General features: G+C 28.3%; 2 protein-coding genes across 2 annotated transcripts; both read left to right on the top strand.

Annotated features, from left to right (window-relative positions):
* The first annotated feature begins 2,182 nt into the window (after window positions 1-2,182).
* LOC136983006 (hemocyte protein-glutamine gamma-glutamyltransferase-like) lies at window positions 2,183-6,887 on the top strand. The gene is made up of 15 exons (XM_067279605.1): window positions 2,183-2,310; window positions 2,825-2,994; window positions 3,086-3,289; window positions 3,365-3,631; window positions 3,957-4,075; window positions 4,148-4,255; window positions 4,328-4,505; window positions 4,576-4,708; window positions 5,059-5,162; window positions 5,284-5,452; window positions 5,540-5,637; window positions 5,721-6,008; window positions 6,080-6,240; window positions 6,476-6,612; window positions 6,699-6,887. Exons 2-15 carry the CDS (start codon window positions 2,832-2,834, stop codon window positions 6,838-6,840), a joined length of 2,271 nt encoding a protein of 756 aa, XP_067135706.1. The 5' UTR covers window positions 2,183-2,310; window positions 2,825-2,831; the 3' UTR covers window positions 6,841-6,887.
* Window positions 6,888-7,956: 1,069 nt separating this feature from the next.
* On the top strand, window positions 7,957-17,388 carry LOC136983004 (annulin-like). Its single transcript, XM_067279603.1, has 16 exons — window positions 7,957-8,219; window positions 10,968-11,183; window positions 11,264-11,397; window positions 14,306-14,444; window positions 14,667-14,785; window positions 14,853-14,963; window positions 15,029-15,203; window positions 15,271-15,409; window positions 15,488-15,594; window positions 15,667-15,832; window positions 15,905-15,984; window positions 16,066-16,211; window positions 16,283-16,427; window positions 16,497-16,657; window positions 16,733-16,872; window positions 17,135-17,388. Exons 1-16 carry the CDS (start codon window positions 8,117-8,119, stop codon window positions 17,280-17,282), a joined length of 2,229 nt encoding a protein of 742 aa, XP_067135704.1. The 5' UTR covers window positions 7,957-8,116; the 3' UTR covers window positions 17,283-17,388.
* Window positions 17,389-21,596: the final 4,208 nt, after the last annotated feature.

The raw sequence follows: 21,596 nt of genomic DNA, 5'->3' as shown, positions 1-21,596 counted from the left end.
GTTAAGAGTTAAAGCGTAATAAATATTGTTTAGATAAGAAATATTATATTTTACAACGTATCTGTCAGTTAATCATATCATTTAATACCATAAAAAATTATTATAACAACATTAGTGTTTACATTTTTTTTCAATTTTACAATAAGTGAAACGTGTAATTCATTATAACGTATAGACAATTTTATGTATTATTACTTGTAAAATTACATTTATATCTTGCCTAATCTTATACAGATTTATATAATTTACAATTATACAGTATATGAACTTGTAAATTCTATATAATTGTATTTAGGTTAAGATGATGCAACACTTTGTTCCCAGTGATCTAGTAGCGTGGAATTTTTTTCCAGTCTATTTTGGGTAATTTTTCGTAATAAATACCCAAGAATCGGTCAACGATCTAATATTGTTCTAAGAAAATGCCAAATACTAAGTATTACACAATGAAAAAAATTGATTTAAAGAACTGTTTTAAGAGAAAATAATAAATTACCGATCCTATTACAGAGTTACTGAGAAAGTTAATTTAATTAGGTTAAAAAAGAATAATAATAATAATAATAAAATATGCTAATATTAAAAAAATACATTGTATACAATAAACATGTTTTTAAATTTTAAATGTAGCCAATCGAGGAATAAGATGCAGTAATGCGACCAATTAACTGTTTGTACAGTAAACACGTGACACTGGTTAAAAATTTTAAATTATTTTTTTAATTTATTCGTCATTATCAATGAATTAATTGTTATTATATTAATTATTATTACATAAATTTAAATAAAAAGCATATTTTTTGAAATGTTTCGAAATTTTTATTAATAATAATTTACAAGCCATAAATATAATTGTGTAAATTGTGGATGAGGTATTTAACGGAAGTAGCTTCCGTTTTGAGATGATAAAATAATTGGGTTCTACCATTATATAGCGGTTTTTTTTACCATAAAAATTAAAATATTATGTAGTTACAATTACAATAGAAAGACAGATACAGTGATTTTTCAACTTTAAGGTATTTTATAGATAATATCAAAACAATTACAAAACTCCATAATTTTATTTCATTTTTATTTTTTAAATTTTTAAGTAAAATCTCGCAACGCAGAACGATACACCGTTAATTTCTAGGTTATTGAGCTTATAGTCTTATCTACAATAAGGTTTCTGATATTAACAACAATTCAAAAACAAGTGTTTTATTTAATATAGGAATCAATTTAAATAATAATAAAATATATATATCTAACACATAAAGCATATAAAACTTCCAAAGCTCCCATATATATATATATCAGCTTATAAAACTGAATTATAAATAGAACCTCCAATAACGGCACCTCCAAACAGCGGCCATTTTTCAAAAACGCATACAAAATAACCTGCAAACAACGACCATTTTTATGTTCTCTCACTGGCCATTGTAAGAGGTTTGACTGTATTGTAGAATAACCGAAATTTTCCTGCTTGTTACATTAGAAAGTGAGCTAAAAATATATATATATATTTTTTACTACAGTATAATAATTTTTCCTCCTTTAATATACCGATAGAAATTTAATTGAGTATGTAAATAACAATAATTGCAATTGTGTAAAGTGAGACTAAACTAACCTTAATATTAAATTATTCGGGATAATAAATAAATTATATAATATAATTGCATTTTTATAATTCAGTAAGTTCATTAGAAATTATAAATATTTAAGCTCTTCTAAACGATTTAAATTAAATATAACTGCGGTGATTACAGATTATGATTATCATATTTAATTAATTCAATCCGCTTGTATCATTAATACTGATATATAGACCTTATCTGCTTGAAATGTAATGAAATGTAAATAGTTTTCTTCATGTATGAGATAAAATATCATAAGTTTATCAAGTATATATATATATAGGCCTATATAATTTACATATAAATACAACATTTATTACACATTATGGTGTAACAAAAAATTCGTAATACAATGAATTCGTTTAATCGTGTATCTTTTAAAAGGCAAGAATTTAAATTCATTGATGAAGTTAAAAATAGATTTAATAACAGAAATTTAAAAAATGTGTTTTTGTTAATTTAATAGGAATCAAACAATACGGTAAAGCCAAGTAGTAAAAAGAAAGCTGATTGCTTAAAACTTTATTAGAAAATATTGGCAAGAGCGGAAGTAAGCATTAACCAATAACGATGTTCCTTTCTTCGATACGTGCTGGCTACCCACGTGGCAGAGTTTGGGTTGGGTTATCACTCCTATATAAGAGCAGCAAGAAGCACAGTCCCTCATATACTTTCTCATATAAGGGTAAGTCTATAGTTTAATAGTATTTCGATTATCACTTTCGACATCTCTCAAGGTTAAACTTCTGCATGTTTAAGATTTTTCAGCAAATTTTATTTGAAAATTTTTAAACTTTTTGACAAATTTAATCTTACTACTTATGTATTTATAGCTCGCATCTGGTTTTAGCTAGATTCTTATTGTCTCGTAATTTATCTAATAATGGCTCTAGAAGAGAATTTATTAAGTACTTCTCATCATAAAACACCGTGTGATAATTAAGATATGGGACTGAGTACGGAATTATTTTAAGCAACAGGCGGTGTTTAACTATGTTAAGTTCGAAAGTAATATCACTCGCTATGTCTAATATGCGATGCAATAAACATATCGATAGTTTCCTGTAATGGGGTCAGATATGACGCCTACATAATTGGCAAATCCCACGTGTAGACCCTACAAGGGCAGTAGGTTGTTACCTGAGATTTGATGAAGTGTTAGAGCTATATAATAATTCTTTCTTCCTTTCTCTTTACAGAGACAAAATGTCTAGAGCTCGTAATACAAATAGTACTTTCTACGCATACGGAAGAAATGCACCTTCCGATAATTATGACGATTATATTAGTTATAGAAGAGAAATGTTGGATAGATTAAGAAGAGAATACGAAAGGAACCGAAATCGTGATAGCGATTCAACTGATACTGGTGAGAAAATTTTTCTGTTTTTATTAATTTGATGGATACAGAAATTTGACACTCAACAGGTTTTATTCATAAATCATATTTCTTTTTACAGCTGGTTCTAAAGTTATTGAAGTAGACAGTGTTGAATTGTATGCCAGACAAAACGCTGAAGTACACCACACTAGACGTTACGAAATCCTGAAGGTTAAAACGCCTTCACCTGTTTTAAGACGTGGCAGCCCTTTCTTCATAGCTATCAGATTCAGAAGACAGTACGATTCTAACAGAGATTTAATCAAATTGGAATTTACTTTCGGTAATAGTCATTTAAACGTGATTCGACGTTTACGAAAATTTAAATAACAAAAACAATTAATTTCTTACTTGTCAGGTCCAAAACCTAATTTGAGCAAAGGTACTTTAGTGCAACTCGTCTTCTCTAACAAAAAGGAATTTACTAAAAGTTCTCAACATTGGGATGTTCGTTTACACGAACAGAATGGAAATAACCTCTCTCTGCAAGTGCAAGTCCCTCCCAGCATAGGGATTGGCGTATGGAGATTAAAAATTTTAACACAGGATTTCAAAAGAACTATTTCACCCGTCAGTTATTTGTGCAAGGAAAATATTTACTTCCTTTTCAATCCTTGGTGTCAAGGTAAGCGTACTTTATGTAACTAATTTGCAAAGATTCCATTTCATTTGAATATACAATGCTACACCCGTCTATATAAATGTTTACATTTAGAAATCTACGTAGTAAAATAGACCGAATTAACTTCTAATCCACTTTCATGACAATAAATTATTTCAAAAAATCCTTTCTTCCTGAATTTAATCTAGTTTTTAGAATTAAATTCAGCGCCGAACGTAACTTTCGGCACTGCTCATTTAACACAAACCTTTATAAATTTCCGCTTTCTTTATCATCTACGTTGCCAATATCAAATCAGTTTTTTATGTAGTCTTTTATACTTCCTTAGATGACCCGGTATATATGGAAAATGATAACTTTAAAAAGGAATATGTCTTGAATGACACTGGAAAGATCTTCGTTGGATCGCACGCTAATCCAAGAGGAAGAAGATGGATTTATGGACAGGTAGGCATTTATTCCTAAATTATTCCATAATTAATTCACTTTATACAGTTAAATAACGAAAAATGTTTACAGTTTACAGATTCTGTATTGCCAGCTTGCATGTTTTTACTCGAATTGACAAATTTGGATTATACAGCAAGATCGAACCCGATAAAAGTCGTTCGAGCAGTTTCCGCCATTGTAAGTGTGAGAGTGAATTTAAAAGTCTTGTCCACGTCACATAATATTGTTTAACTCCTCATTATTCTACAGGTTAACAGTAATGACGATAACGGAGTATTAATCGGAAACTGGTCTGGTAAATACGAAGGCGGCACTGCACCGTGGATGTGGACTGGGAGCGCCGCCATCTTGGAAGAATATATGAAAAACGAAGGAAGATCCGTAAGATACGGACAGTGTTGGGTATTTGCTGGAGTTACAACAACTGGTATGTTATCTTTAATAAGTATAAATACCTCCTTAACAGTTTAATTACAAAAAATTGTATCGTTATCTAGTGTGTCGCGCTTTGGGTATTCCATGTCGAACTGTTACAAACTATGTTTCTGCCCACGATTCTGACGAAACTATGACTATTGATAATTTTTATGAGAAGAATGGAGAAAAAATTCAAACAAGTGATTCAATTTGGTTAGTTTCTCCTACGTTATTTTTTAAAATAATAATTTTTTGCAAGTTGAGAGAGTCTAATATAAACCTATTCTTAATAAAATGACACTTTGAAAAATACCAGATGGTACGTTATACAAATTTTAACTTACATTCCGAGAACAGATGGATGTTTTCAACTAATTTATCAATCAACAGCTCTATTTATCGTAAAGGGACTGTAAAATTCTGTACTCCGAAAATGTTTATTTATACGAGAAAGTTTATTTAAGAATTTTCGGAAATTTTGGTTTTAACAGTTAACAGCTTTTATAACTAATTATAAAATAATTTGATACGTTTAATACTCTTAAATGTAATTAATTTCATAGGAATTTCCACGTTTGGAATGATTGTTGGATGGCAAGACCCGATCTTCCGTCCGGTTATGGAGGCTGGCAAGCTATCGATGCTACACCACAAGAAAGAAGCGAAGGTGAATTCAATATATTTTTAAGTTATATTTATTGGATTTAGACTTATGAAGTGTTAAACAAATAATGCTTGGATGATTTACGATTAGAATGTTAAATAAAATATGTTTATTTTTAACTCAGGAGTTTATCGTGCTGGCCCATCTTCGCTCGTTGCCATACGTCGTGGAGAAATTGGCTATATGTTTGACACTCCATTTATATTTTCTGAAGTGAATGCTGATGTTGTAAGCTGGCAGAGAGATGAAACTTCAGATCTTGGTTGGAAAAAAATGGCAATTAATAAATATCAGTAAGCAGTAAATTATATATATTAATTATAACTCTAGATATCTTGCTTTATAAATAGATTCAACATGATTTTTTTTAAATATTATAGCGTTGGAAAGTTACTTGCGACAAAGTCAGTTGGGATTGATGATATTCGAGGAGATAAAGATTTACAAAATATAACTGATGAATATAAAAGAAAAGAAGGTAAAATTATGTCCATTTTCGATTTTAAAGCTAAATTCTTTTAAAAATTTAAATAAAAAATAAGAAATTTTTGTAATTCTTAGGAACTATCGAGGAAAGAATGACTGTCAGAAATGCTATTAGATGCGGAGGATTAAATTTCATATACGATATACCATCCGTCGAGAAAGAAGACGTTATTCTGGATCTTCTCGACATTGAACAAGTGATGATAGGTGAACCATTTATGGTAACAGTCACGCTAGAAAATAAAAGTGACGAGCACAGAACAGTTTCGGCTGTTTTATCGGCCAGTAGTGTTTACTACACCGGTATAGTAGCTGCTAAAGTTAAGAGAGAAAGTGTCGAATTTATGCTGAAACCAAAACAAAGTATGTGATGTTATTTTATACTTAATCATCGAACGTTCTTGATTTAACAAAATATAATCGATTACTTGCAGAGGAAGTTCTCCAAATAAAAGTAACTGCTGACGAATACTACGATAAGTTAGTAGATTACTCTATGATAAAGATATATGCCATTGCAACGGTTAAGGAAACCAAACAAACATGGTCTGAAGAGGATGATTTTCAAGTGATCAAACCTTCTGTGGATTTAGAAGTAGGTTCTCATCGACTACGTAATAATCTGCATATATTTATATTACTATTTATTTACATAAACTATGTTAATTATTTTATGGTAATAGCCACGGTTACGTTGTATGACCCTAATCATTAATTTATCAAACTTTAACTCAATGTACATTAAAATAATTCATATACTGTAATTATCGAAAAATTTATTTTAAGAATTTATAGTGAATACCTGTAAGAATTTTAAACTTTATTAACAGATTGAAGGAACTCCGAAAGTAAACCAACAGTTCGGCTTGAAAATGAGTTTTACAAATCCCTTAGACAGAAAATTGACTGATTGCACAGTTTCTATCGAATGCCCCGGAGTTACCACATCCTATCGTTTCGATGTCAGGTATTTAGAATAATTAAACGTTTTCCTTAATTTGTTTTCCATTATCTGGGTTCATATTTTAATGTTTTGATTGTATCATTTTATAGAGACGTGAAACCCAAAGAAACATTTGTTTATCGCGAGCGTCTGAAACCCCAGACAGAAGGAAGCACCAAGCTGGCTTTGGTGTTTAATTCGCGACAGTTGAACGAATTAACTGGATCTATCGAACTGGACGTCGAAGCTTAAACATTTCGAGTTTATTATATTTATAAATCTTATTGTTATTATTAACAGCAGCATTCTATTTAAAATATGATATTTATTATTAAAAGTTTTTATTGTTATTCATAATTTAAAAAAGCAGACAGCTAATTTTTCTATTAAACGTAAATTATTATTTTATTATACGTATTTTAGTATATTTTTACCAAAATGTTATTTTTCTATGCTTAACTTTTTTATGTTTTGATGGAATAAAATAAAAGTGTGATAAAATGAATATTTTTTGTCTTTGTTTATTGTTTTACTTAAACAATTAATTTATTAAGTAAAGTAAATGTTTAATCTTAAAAGACAACTCAAATTAGCAAAAATTTATGCTTAAAATAAAACAGTATAAATTTTTAACTATAACTTTTATATTTATTAATGTATAATTTCGTTCTAATTACTAAATTATTTAGCGAAAGCGACATTTCAATTTCTGGTAGACACTTCGAATACATTTATTCTGTTAACAAAAACGCTTTAAAAAATCCAAATTGTTATCGTATACGTGTGCGAGTTGTTCGTGGTACCATCTAGGAGAAACTATTTAAAAAATAAATAAATAATTTCACTCTGTGGCCTACCGAAAATAGTTCAGTTCGTAAAACAGCGAGAACTACAACAAATAAATATACATTAAGAAATATTTCGATTTTAGCTATTAAAATCACCAAAATTCTGTATAAAATATATCTTTTGTAGGCAAAGATAATTATTAATAAGAAGACAATTAATTAATTGACTTCATTGAGGCTTTAAATTTGTCAATAAAATTTGCAGAACAATGAGTCAGTCAGTCTGTAAGATTTTATTACCGTTCATCGGGAAGACAAAAGGATCTTTAAAATTTCAACAATTTTTCTATTAATACTTTTATTAAGTGTATTTAAGTTTAAACGATTCTAAGGAAACTTTTAACAAAATATGCTAAATAAAATTGAAAAGTTAATGCAGTGATTTTTTAAAATGAAGTAATCACAAATTACTTAACATTTTTTATCGGTTACACAAGTTTTAAATATAATCGAATATTTCTAATCTAACCAGAGATAATATATTTTTTTAAATTAAAATTAAATATTACCGCCATTTAAAAAATATTCATCGTCCACCTAACAACTTTATTTGACAATCATTAAGATCACGTGGCTATTGAGTCAAATGGCCTTGGTCCGACCCACATTCATAGGAGGCAGCACATGGTTTATGTAAAACTTTTTTAGTTAATCATAAATGCTCACCTGTGCCACACAACATGGGCAACGTCTGGTCCTATCTGGGAAACTGCTGCGATGATACCTCGCGTGAAACTTCTCTACCAATTCATAATTTACCTCGACCTCCGACTACGGTTACAGGTAAGCTATTATTTTTTAAAAAATTATTCTTAATACTTTGAAAATAAATAATTTGCCAGTTTATTTCTTCCTTTGTATTTTTTCACCAACAAAAACTAGTTTTCATACGTTCCATATACTTGTTTTATATTGTTGTATCGAATAGAAAGAGGAAAAAGTACGCAGTTTTATGCCTTTAACTATAGTTTGTGTTGGATGTTGGTCCTTGAAAAGGTTAACAGGTGGGTTCCCGGTAGAGATATTTAAAATCTAATGAATAAAACTGGAATTTTAACTTATAAATTAAGTAAATTTTACAGCCTAAATCATTTTATATAGTTTAATTTCCTTCTTAAAAATTGATATTTCGTAATTTTAGCAATATTTTTACTTATTTCCCACACAAAATGAAATATATAAAATTGTTATTAATTTTTATGACATTATGTAAATTCTACAAAGTAAATTATTGGCGCTAGAAAAAAAATTAAATCGAGTAGTCACCCTTCAAACTTGTCACGATTTTCGCAGCCTTCCTGTAAAGTTTTAATGTAAATAATAATTGGCAGTATCATCTTCGTATATAAATTACTTGATATTATCGACTGATACGACGATTGATCAAAGTTATTAGTGTTATATAATGAAACGCTAATTAAATAGTAATGTAGTTAATGTAGTTTATACAGCTTTCAAAGCTAGTTAGCGTGATCTTTAAAGCATTGTATCATCGCCCTTTTCAAGGAAAGGGCTGTTTTTCTAACGTCCTTGAACTATATTTGGATGAAAAAGGAGTGGAGATAACTGATTAACTTCACCCACGTATTCAATTCACTATACATCGGGCATCAACCTACAGCTTCCGTAATACGCTACAAAATACTATGTTTACGTGTTCTTTTATTGCAAAATCAGGCCAGTTTTTAGGGAATAATTTTAAAAAGACATTCCTAATAAGGGAAATTAATATTTTGAGGGGTTATCACTTGTAAAAACAACTTGAAATTGTCACTTTCTCTGTTATTCTTCTGAAGAACTTTCCTATTGGCATAATTCATGAACTGCTTGTGAATTATGCCAATTATTTATGGTATAAAAAATTAAATAAATTTATTTATATTTTATTTGGGCATTCAATGAATATAAACTAAGTAAAATTCTAAATATTTATCACGAAATTGAAATATTTTATAATAAAAACAACGAATTATGATGTTTTTAATTATAATTTATTCGAAATATCATCGTGTATTAACGGTTATTTTTATGAATAATCGAATATTTGTATGTTTTTATTAATTAAAAAAATTCATGAATAAGTAAAACATTATTTATTCGATATTTTTTTTTCCGCTTAAAAACATTTGGTTTAGAATTGATGGTTATAGATAAAAGTTCTTTTCCATGAATATATTCTGTTTTTAATTTTTAAAGACTGAATTAATTATATTTTTTTTATAATGTCTTCCAGACTTTTTCTTTTTTTTAATACACAAAAGAGACTTTGTGAGTCTGAAAATAATTTTTAATGAGTTAAATAAAATTTAAAGTAATATTTTCAGGACGAAAATTCTTTTTAACTTAAACATTTAACAGGATTGTATATTTACTAATTAAATGTTTTAAGCATTTCTATTTATTTTATTTATTTATTTTTTTATTTAGAATGAAGCAAATATTTAAGTACAATATTTACATTTTTTGTTTAAAATTTCCATGTAAAAATATTATTTCTAATTTTTATACTATAGTTTAACGTGTCAATATTTAATTTCTAACATTTTAAATAATACTTTTGTAATTTGCAAAATATTTAATAATTTTATCTAAATTTACTTCCTTAAAAGTTGACTGATATTTTAGATAAATTCCATTTAATAAAACCTAATATTTTCTACAATACAATATCCTTTATTTAATTGAGGATGTTACACATCTTCAAAACATTTTTCTCATTTAATAATAATAATTTATATTTAATTTTTTATTATTTAATCTAATTAATTACAATTAAAGAATCGAAGAAACTCACTTTTTATACATTAAATACAATTAAATTCTGATAACGCAACAGGCATTCCTTTTTAGGAAACACTAATTGTAACTTACATCACGATGAATCAAAAATTTTTATAACATTAGAACATATAATATTGAGTCACTTTTAATAAAAAAAATATATATATAAATGTGTAGAATATTCTTCTAAAGTTTATATTATTATATTCTTATCGATTTAGAAATTATAAACACTTTTTTATTAAACAAAATTACTCTTAACTTGACGTTTAACTTGATGTAAACAGGTTATGAATATGTTTACATAAGAAAATCAAAAGCTTATTGTTTCCGGAGGTTAAAATAGAAAAAATCAGAGGTGAAGGAAAGGCAGGTGGTTGTTATTAATTATTTAAAATTTAATTCTAGTTTACACGAAATCGTTTAAACACGCGTTATAAAGGTCAACGCACGTTGTATCACATGTTAAAACACAAGTTTAAACGCTGAAATGTAGCCTTTATTTTCAAATTTTTAAGAATTTCCACATCAATAAATGATCTACTTCAAAAACAAGTCACTTATTTCATTAAACTTCTTAGAAATAAGTAGTCTTTCATCACATCTAAAGTGATTCGTAAAGAAAGAAAATTGTAATTTTCTGTTGAAATACAGTATAAGTGAAAAGTAATTTCTCTTTGCGTGTTTTATATTTTAAAATATTTTAAAAAATTTTATATATAAAATTATAATTATTATAATATATTTTAGATGGTTCGGTATCAGAAAAAATCTTAAAAATTCAAAAAGTGGATTTGGCCGTTCACGAAAATGCTGCAAAACACTACACAGATAAATATCATCTGGTAAATCAAATAAATCCTACTTTAATTATTAGAAGAGGATTCCCGTTTAAAATAAATATTCAGTTGAACAGAAAATATGATAATAATAAAGATTTCTTAAATTTGATCTTCACTGTAAAAGGTAAACCTTGAGATTATCGTAATATTAGTAAGATCGACTTACTTATGTACAGTTAATATGATTTGTATATTAATTTTTAGGTGCTAAAATGGCCTCTTACTCTCAAGGAACCATGATTTCAGTTCCGGTTGAATATGACAGTAATTCTATTCTGCCTACAGATGGATGGAAAGCAAAATTTCTATCAGAACAGGAGGAATGGATCAGGATTGAGGTTCGATTTTATCTAAATTTAAATAAATTATAGTGTTATATTTATTAAAAAACGAATTTAAGTAATGTGTGCATTACTTAAATTAAGTACTGTATACATTATAGCGCAAATAGTACAAGTATAAATACATTATTACTTAAATGTTTTCTCTTATTGCAAATTATAAAAACTGCACTTGAAATTTGCACTTTCATTTATTTACAAATAACGAATGACACAAACTTTTTATCTAAAAATTACGCAAGATATTTTTATATGTGCTTTTTAAAATTTTATATTTTATAATATTAGCATAAAAATACATTGAATATATTATGAATAATATTTAGATAATTAAATTAAACATTAGATATAAAATAAATTAACATTACATTTAACTAATGATAAATCGAGATTTTGAACCGTCTAAACATTTTAGAAATGCTTTGCTGTTAAAGCATATGCAAAGAAAGCATTAAAGAGATATTGAATATTAATTAAATTACTATCAAAGATAAATAAATATGGTAAGTTCTAGTCCATATCTACAGTACCAAAAAAATACGCATATGAAACTGAAGTAATGATTTATTTGATAAAGCGAAACTCCAGCGCATCTCGATGCTCTGGAGTTTCGCTTTATCTGGTGACTATATATGGTTTTTCTTTATTTGGTGGCTGTTTATCTGGTTTAATTTCTGTCCATAACAGAATCCTGATCAGCAACGTGCGAGTGAGTAAGAGATAACGTCATCTTGAGTCATATTATCCATGAAAAATGAATGTCAGATCGAATAATATCAGAGCCCAATCAAATCAAGGGTATCAAACACGCGGCCCTCATAGCATTGTATACTTGGCTTCTCGAAAATCCGTTTTTTATCCACTTTATTTTCTAATAGAATAAATACTATTGCAAAGACCTTAATTACAATGTCAATTAATTTTGTAGTAAAATAGGAACTTAATGTTTGAAAATGATGTGAAAAAAAGAATTTTCTGTTATTAATTTTGCTTGTAATTAAATTTTCCCAAAACTCTATTATTTTAAACAGAAAATACGAGTTTAAAAAGTTGTGAACATTAAAACCGATTTCTTATAACAATAATAAATAAAATTCATAACACAGTTAAATATGCATTATAATACTCAATGTTGTTTATATTAACAATAATAGAATGATAAGTAAAATTGTCCAAAACACAGATCTTAAGTCATGCAAATTTCAATATTGTAAAAGTTATATTGAAATTTGCATTATGAAAAACTAAAAATGTGAATATACACAAATACAAATATTTATCGTGTTATAAATACCGAATCTGTTTACAATGCAACAAATATAAATCTGATCAATTATTAAATTATGGGTGAATGACTAAAACAGCTGAGTCATTTATTTGACCCTAATTACCTGCATGTAAACATATGTTAATAAGTAAATTAAGTTATCTTCAAATGTCTGGATCTTTCTTTTGCGGAATGTTTCTAATCTTTTTAAAAAAAATTACTCGCTTTAATCTTGCATTTATTTCATTTCATATAATTAACAAACATAAAACTTGTCATCTTTTTTTCCAGTTATTTAATGAAATAATTCATTTTTCTTCACTGTTTTTCTCAATTTCAGCTCCTAATTTAACAACAAATATTAAGGAACTTTTGTTACAAACAGTTGCAAGAATGCAAAATAATGAAACTTTTGATTCAGATTGAATTTTTTTAATGAAAAATTTAATATAGTTTCTTTCATTTATCCAAAATATAAAAATTAATATGGATAGATTCTATTATTAAAGAATTTTAATTGAAAGAAGAGAATAAATAATCGGATATGATTTATTGTTTTAAGAAGTGCCAATAGAAAATAAGGAAAAATGCGTTTTATTAAACTATATACGTCAGATTGCCGAGTCTGTTTACTCATTTACTTTCTTATAGATCTTTTATAAAGAATACTGATGAAATTTTCCTTTTGCAAATACAGTTGAACCTCCAATAACTGTCACCTCTTCAGATTATTGATCGAAAAGTTTTGAACAAAAATCAATTTAAAATAACTCCAAATTAAGAAAAAATCGATTTCCTCCATAATTTTTATCTTTCTCTTATATAAAAATCGTTTAATCAATTTTTACGAAAAAGAATTGAGAAATACATTAAATGTCGGATAACTTTTATAATTTAATAATTATCATACCTTTTGTTGATATATTTTATTAAGTATAATTATAAGTTTAGGAAATCTGAGTAGTTAAAAAACACGAATAAATCGTTTAAAAAAGTGTAATTCAGGTCATGTTTTGTAATCACAATAATTAGACTTTTTAATATTTAAAAAGTAACTTATAACTTAAACTGGTTTACTCCACCTTTACAAATGCAAAATTTAAAAATCTAAATGATTGACTAATCGTCTTATATTGACTATTAACTCAAAGCAAAAACATTCGTAGAAATATATACGTACAAAATGTCTCAAAACATGTAAGACACGTAAAGTATCAATCACACGGTTTATCTATTATATTACCGCCATTTTATTATAATATATTATAATTTAGACATGTATTTAATACATTTCATACTACTTCAAGTTTTCAAAGTGTTTTTCATTAGTATTCATGTATTATTGGCATTCTTAAGCTTGGTACGTGGGTATACCTGAACGTGTGGATGAAAAAAACTGATTTCTGTCATCCACACGTTCAGGTATACTTCCCTTGTATATACTCGGCTTTATATTGTATAACTGATATAGAAACGTTCAATAAGTTCGTTGATATCGTTGTTGCATCTCTGCAAATGCTTTCCATGTTTCATATTAATAAAAACTGAATTATCGAAGCGTGTATACATTTTTTGAGACGTGCGTAATGTGTACATAACATATTTGTTCTTAAATAACCTTGTTATAATTTGCATTAGGTAACAACAGCTGCAAATGCGATTGTCGGAGAATGGATTTTGGAAGTGGATTCAAAATTAAATCCTGGATACGGAGAAGAGACTTTAAGATATGCCGTTAATGATACTATTTTTATTATTTTTAATCCGTGGTGTAAAGGTAACTAATTTTTAATATATTAATTTTATTTGATAACAAGAATTAGAGTAAAATAAGCTGTGATAGATGCATTTCTAGTGATGATTATAATTCTTTTATTGTAAAATATTAGTAAATCTTTATAAAAACCGATGTAAAATTGTAATAGTTTAGTTTGATTTATTCCTTTATTTCTGTATTCTAAATATTCTACCAACAAAATATTGGTTTTTGTATAAATAGATGATCAAGTATACTTAAGTAATGAAGAACATAGGAAAGAATACGTGCTAAATGACAGTGGTTTGATTTGGAGAGGAACTCACAACAGATTAAAGCCGGCTGCATGGAATTATGACCAGGTAAATTAAAAATTGATAAATATAATTTATAATAAAGTCAAATAATTACATATTGGAACTGTTTTAGTTTGAAGAACGTATACTAGAAATAAGTTGTTACCTTCTGAAACATGGTGACACTTTAAATATCGTGTCTAGAAGTGATCCAGTTAAAGTTTCACGTCATCTTTCGGCAATTGTAAGTTATTATTTTGTCAGAAAATCTCTTCTCGTGTTTTGTTAGTAATCTATTGAAATTTTTAGATAAATTCACCGGATGAAGGAGGTGTCGTTGAAGGAAAATGGATAGGAAGTTTTAGTGGTGGTGAACATCCTACTTCGTGGACTGGAAGTAGAGCCATACTTCAGAAATTTTATAAATCAAAAAGGCCTGTTAAATATGGTCAATGTTGGGTTTTTGCTGGAATTTGTACAACCGGTAAAGTAATCGAAAATTACATGAATCCAAAATAAAACTTGGAGTTAATAATTTTGATTATTTTTAGTTTGTAGAAGTTTGGGAATCCCGTGTAGAACTGTTACAAATTATTCTTCTGCTCACGACACGCATAACAGTTTAACAATCGATTATTTTTTTGATGAAGAAGGTAATCCAGTAAAAGAACTCAATCGTGATTCAGTTTGGTAAGCTTTTATTATTTAATTATACTTTTATACTATCAAAATTGAATTAGTTTACTTAATGTATTAATAATATATCAGGAATTATCATGTTTGGAATGAAGTATGGATGTCAAGAGCAGATCTTGCACTTAAAAGTTATAATGGTTGGCAAGTAATTGATGCCACGCCACAAGAACTATCAGACGGTTAGTGTTTTAAGTAAATCTTATTGTTTGCCTTGAATTTTCATATGTTTATAACTCTACAAACTAATTTAGGTCAATATCGTTGTGGTCCGGCTAGTGTTGTTGCTGTTAAACAGGGAGAAATATTGAAGACGTTTGACACTACATTTGTTTATGCTGAAGTAAATGCTGATAAAGTTTATTGGAGATACTACGGTCCTAATAAACCGTTAAAATTAATTTTTACACATACCGACGAGTAAGTTTATTTTAAATCTTTATTATAATATATATTATATAAATTTTAAAACTTTTTTAATTGAATTTTTAGAATTGGGCAATTAATCTGCACAAAAGCTGTTAATGAATTTGCTATGGAAGATATAACTCATCAATATAAATTCAGTGAAAGTAAGATTATTATTATAGTAATTTTTAAAATCACATTTGATAATTGATTTTACTTAATATAATTTATCTTCGAATTTGCAGGAACTGCCGAAGAAAGGGATGTAATGTTGAGAGCATTGAAACTTAAGAAGGATGTATTCTCAAGATATTACCTGAATGACGAATTCGAAGACGTTGAATTCAATTTCAGTTTAATCGATGATGTTCTTATTGGATATCCATTTTCTGTAATTTTATTTAAATAATTTTCAAATAATTTTTAATTGTTTTATTAATTAATCGTAATTAATTGTTGTAGGCACGACTAAAGGCCAAAAACAAGAGTACCGAAAAATCTTACACCATCAAGGTCACCCTTCGAGTGGATACCGTGTTATACACTGGAGAAATAAAGAAGCAATTAAAAAAAGAAAATTATAAATTTGTCTTAAAACCGCTTAAAGGTATACAAATTCCCATTTTAACACCCCTCTGAGGTTTATTATGATATCTAATTATTGGAATATTCTCAGAAACCGAAGCGATGCTTAAAGTATCGTATGAGGAATACGAAAAGGCAATAGACCATCAAGCAGCCTTTAATATGTCCGCAATGGCTACAGTTTCTGAAACCAATTTCGATTACTTCGCCCAAGACGATTTTCGAGTTCGAAAACCAGACATTGTTATCGAAGTACGACTTATGAAAAGTATCAAAATTAATTACCAATCATAATTTTATAATTATTAATTATTTTAAAATTTTCAGACTAAAGGAGAAATTGTCGTTAATAAAGAATTTACGGTCCACGCGTACTTTAAAAACCCATTACCAAAAGAATTGAAAAAGGGCATCTTTCTTCTGGAAGGTCCAGGTTTAACGAAACCATTGCCGATCAAATTGAAAGAGTAAGATTGTTTATTTATTTAATATTAAAGATAATTTTTCGAGAATTAATGTTGAAGTACACCAAGACTCTTGATAATCCGGCCATTTCTCAAGTGGGGAGGTACAGTACAAGATTAGCGAGTACCCGAAGCACGACCCATAGTATAGGCGATCGCATTGAGGGTATGCCGGATTATTAAGAATCGGATTAGCAAGGATGTAGTGTATAGTTTAGTTTTATGATGATGAATACGTATTTACGTAAGTAATTTTGTGTTTTAGAGCTGTCAGCGTGGGAGGTGAGGCACGAGTGACAGCAACCATGACACCTAAATTAGCAGGAGAAAAAACCATTGTGGCTAAATTTACATCCAAAGAATTACAAGACGTAGATGGATTTAAAACTATAGTCGTTAAAGAACAATCCTAAATAATATTTTATATTGTGATTCTTTTATAACTTTTTATAAGCTTTATTTAAATGTATATCTGTATAGTGAAAAAAGAAATATATAATTTCTGTATTTTTAACTTAATTTATTTAAAACTGTGCCAAATAATAATATTTATACGTATTTTTAATTATATCTGCTTAAAATATTTTTAAAAGATGTAATGAGTTATATTTTTATAGATACTTTCTTTAATTATAAAAAAGAAATATTGTTCAAATTTAATGACTTTGTTACATATTTTATTTAAAAAGATTTCAATAAATCTTCAGCTTAAAATTATAAAATGCGAAGGTTTTCTTATAATATGTGATATTTTAAACTAAATATACTTTAAAAGAACTTTTTAAAATGTTTTAAATAAAAATGAGAAAGTAATAAGCTGAATCAAAATTTTATAATCATGTTATTCGTTCTTTTTATCTATAAAGCCAGAATTATCTTGCGGTTTTCACGCCATAAAATCAGCAAACATTGGGTTATATCAGGCAAAAGTCAGAATTTAAGTTAGGTTATTTAAATCAAGAATGTACTCACAACATTTATTTTTCAATAGCATTTGCAATCCTAAATGCTTCTAATAAAAAACAAATGCTTTAAGTAATCAAATTCAGGTATAATGAAGTCAAATATCGAATCCAAATTTTATTATATTCATCCGTAAATTTCTAATCTTAATTAAAATACCTCTTTCGTGATTTAGGCAAATTTATGAGCGAAAGAGTGAAGAAAGAATTAGACAAAAAAAGACAGGAAATGCAAGAATTGTCTATTTAATATTATTTCTACGTTAGATTTTTTCGATGTTGTATAAATTACTCCCGGTGAAATTTCGGTACTTTGAGTATATATATGAACTAAGGGGACCGAGACGTGTTCAACGGTACCCTACTTTTGGACCGGAGACGAAAAATAAGAAAGTTATCATATTTACGATTTCTTGCCTTTCACAATGCATTCTACGCCATTTTAGAGTTTTTCACTGGGTGGCGCTTTCTGATCCTTTATACATATAGTCATTTTTTTTATAATAGAGACAAACTCATCATGTTTATTGATAATCAAACTTTAACAACTTACGTCGCTCTCTCCGCTAAGCCTATCGCGTGTTTAACAGGCAGTTCGATAAGCTGGCCATATATTCTAAAGACACATAGGCAAAGACTAAAGAAAACTGCCCACGTAAAAGGCCAAGAAAACAGATTGTACACTCACCTTCAACAGAGGCAGATGTTGATCCACGGGCACACTGATCGACTGCATTCGGAGTAAGTTCTTTTCGCATGCCCCCGCGCTCCTCGACCTCGGGGCCTAAGGCCCCTCAGCCGTCGACACGCTCGCTATCGCTCGCGGTCGGCTAGTACTACTCGCCGCTTTCGCGGCTTGTCCAAAAAAACCTAACCTACCCCTCCGGGAGGTGACCGTTCCTAGTTAGGCTAATAGAAAACCTTTTATTTCAGCCCAATCGATATTCAAGGCTGCAAGTCTACGCGCGGTTGGATTAAATACATTACCATGGAAAACTCTAAAATGGCGTATAATGCATTGTGAAAGGCAAGAAATCGTAAATATGATAACTTTCTTATTTTTCGTCTCCGGTCCAAAAGTAGGGTACTGTTGAATTCGTCTCGGTCCCCTCAGTTCAGATGTATACTCAAAGTCCCGAAATTCCACCGGGAGTAATCTATACAAGAGCCGATTTTTTTGTATATAAATTTTAAAAGAAATAACAGACGTCAAACTATTAAAAAATATCTCAGATAAGTCAAGGCGATTTTGCGGACTTTCTAAATGATCATTTAGAAAGTATTAATGTAACGTTATTTTTATACTTTTTGCTATCATCCCACTCACTCTAACTCTGTCGCCAAACCCATCCTAAAATTATGTAATGCATATCCTCTATTTGTGCATACCCCCATAATTGTACTAAGAAATAATACAGTAGGAGATAATGAGTGTTACATTATTTCGTTAATTACATGCATAACGTACAAATCAGTGACATTAACAGTGCGGTTTGCTATGCAACCCTTCAGGAACAAAAATAAATCATTCTGTTACCCAAGGGTTGATCGGTTAGCATCTGTGAATGGTATCACTAAAGCCTCTAACCTTAATCCTTCACTCCTTCGCAATGCATCGTAATGATTACTTGCCTACCCACCCATCCACCCATATCTGAATTTTTCCACCCACAAAATATCAGCTGTTCTAAGTGCCAAGAATTTTTTTCTTTCTGATCGTACTGTCCACTAAACATCATAGCCTCCATAGGAATTATTAGAACTGTTAAGTCCCCTAAAAGCATAAAGCCCGTAGCTTAGTGCAGAAGTGCCCAAATGCAGTATATAAAATATATGCTTTTGCTTTCATTACTAAACTTAGGCTACTTTTTTCTACATCTGTACTGTAGCTAATAGGGCTGGCTGGAAAAGAGAAAAATATCAGTTGTTTTCTGCAATTTTGTTCTCCTTGTAACAGGTTTACGTCTTAAATTTTTTAATTCTTCGTCTAATCCTTGTTTCTTGAATTATCAGATAATGTAAACCTATTTTTAACAGATTAAATTAATAATAATCACCCACAACAACCTTGAAATAGTGGAAAAATTAAAAGTTGAAGATGTTCATATAACGTAGCCCTACTAATACCGAGCCTGTTTATAGATTTATACAAGTTTTTCAGCTTGCCCTTCATTTATTAATTAATTTATTATTAATTATATTCCAGTTTTTAAATTAAAATCGAAAGTTTTATTTAACTTTAAAAGAAAAAATTATATGACACCATTAAAATTAATTTTTTTTTACTTTAATCAATTGTATTACGAATTATGGTATTGGCGTAATCACCAGAGGACATTTTTATTCATTTTGCATTATTTTGCAGAGGCGTAACCTCAAATATCGATAAAAAGTCGTCCCCGTAAATGAAAATTGCTTTGGATTGTCATTGGTGTTTGTAACGACGGAAAGTGAAGATATTTCATAGCTTCGAGGTGTTTATGTATATTAATATAAAGGCTAAAGTTTTAATTTTAAGAATTAATACCCATAAACCATCCACTAAAAAATAAACAATTCAAAAGAAGAGATTATTTTGGATTGTTTATATTATGTAAATAAAAGTATAATTTTTATATGAATTAATTTATAAGATATGAATTTTTAAATACATCCTCATCTAATTATCAATCCTGGATTTTTATATTACAGCAAACTGAATAAACTTATCAGAGGCATATTTGAATTATCATGTTCATATAAATCTAACATTTTTTAAAACTTTAATTGGTTGTGAAATATTTATAAATTATTCTCGTTTACTTCAAAATGAACAGATATATTTGAATAGTTTAAATATTTAGTTACTGTTTTCATTTTCTCTTCGGAGAATGTCTCTTCTATTTTAAATACAGCTTCTTCATTTCATTAATAGTTTTAATCATCTTCTGTATTAAAATCTATAACTTCAGCATTGCTAACCATGCTGTATATCCTACAAGAGTCTGTTTTCAATTTCACTCGTTGTAATTTAATTATAATATAGTGATTATACTAAAAATTTAATTTCATTTAAATTAAGACGAACAATAAGATATAGGCATAGTGAGCAATAGACATATCATATATAAACAAATAAAAGCGGTAAAATCCATCAGAAATTAAATTTATTTTTAATCTTGAATGAATTTTATGGAATTTTTTCCTCAGTCATAAAAATAAAACTAATAGTCATAACAATAGTCAAAAGATATATTAAATTGACATATTTGAAATAAATCATAATTCAAAATGATATTTTTTTATAACAAAATTTAATGTCTTCGACTTTTTATGCATTTTATACCGTACTGAAAATCAAATTTAAAATAAAATTTTTTAAAAAAATAATTAATTTAAAACCATGGACTAGTATGCATTTATTATAATTACTTTCCAGTTTTCTAAATACAATTCAACCTGTTTATCTCAAACAGGAAATTTATTTTTTCTCCTGTATTTTCAGCCTAAATTCGATATATTTTCCATGTTTATCTCGAATAATTTTCTCTCAAAATCTCTATAGAGAACTTGCATTATCGTCAAGTCATGTAATCGCTCTTCCTCTTGCCCCATATTTGTGCCGTGCTGTTCGTGGAGGTTATATAGTTTGGCTTGCGTCTGAACGTTTATCATGGTAATATATGCATTTTACTTTCCCGACTCTCTTATATATATCAGAGGGAAACTATTGGAACATTTTTACATTTTTGGACTCGAGACCATGAAACGTCGAAAATGCGAAAA

The sequence above is a fragment of the Centruroides vittatus genome, unplaced genomic scaffold (assembly GCF_030686945.1).
Source record: "Centruroides vittatus isolate TY-2023 unplaced genomic scaffold, ASM3068694v2 contig_875, whole genome shotgun sequence".
NCBI classification, from domain to species: Eukaryota; Metazoa; Arthropoda; class Arachnida; order Scorpiones; family Buthidae; genus Centruroides; species Centruroides vittatus.
Note: the sequence above shows the minus strand (reverse complement) of the source record. Positions and strands in the feature narration are given on the sequence as shown.

What these genes read in the sequence shown, in the direction of transcription:
- LOC136983006 (XM_067279605.1), top strand. Translation starts at nt 2,832, where the DNA reads ATGTCTAGAGCTCGTAATACAAATAGTACTTTCTACGCATACGGAAGA. An exon ending in TAGCGATTCAACTGATACTG is followed by an intron (nt 2,995 to 3,085) that starts GTGAGAAAATTT and finishes TTCTTTTTACAG; the next exon opens with CTGGTTCTAAAGTTATTGAA. An exon ending in TCCTATCGTTTCGATGTCAG is followed by an intron (nt 6,613 to 6,698) that starts GTATTTAGAATA and finishes ATCATTTTATAG; the next exon opens with AGACGTGAAACCCAAAGAAA.
- LOC136983004 (XM_067279603.1), top strand. Translation starts at nt 8,117, where the DNA reads ATGGGCAACGTCTGGTCCTATCTGGGAAACTGCTGCGATGATACCTCG. An exon ending in CACGTCATCTTTCGGCAATT is followed by an intron (nt 14,964 to 15,028) that starts GTAAGTTATTAT and finishes TGAAATTTTTAG; the next exon opens with ATAAATTCACCGGATGAAGG. An exon ending in GCCACAAGAACTATCAGACG is followed by an intron (nt 15,595 to 15,666) that starts GTTAGTGTTTTA and finishes AAACTAATTTAG; the next exon opens with GTCAATATCGTTGTGGTCCG.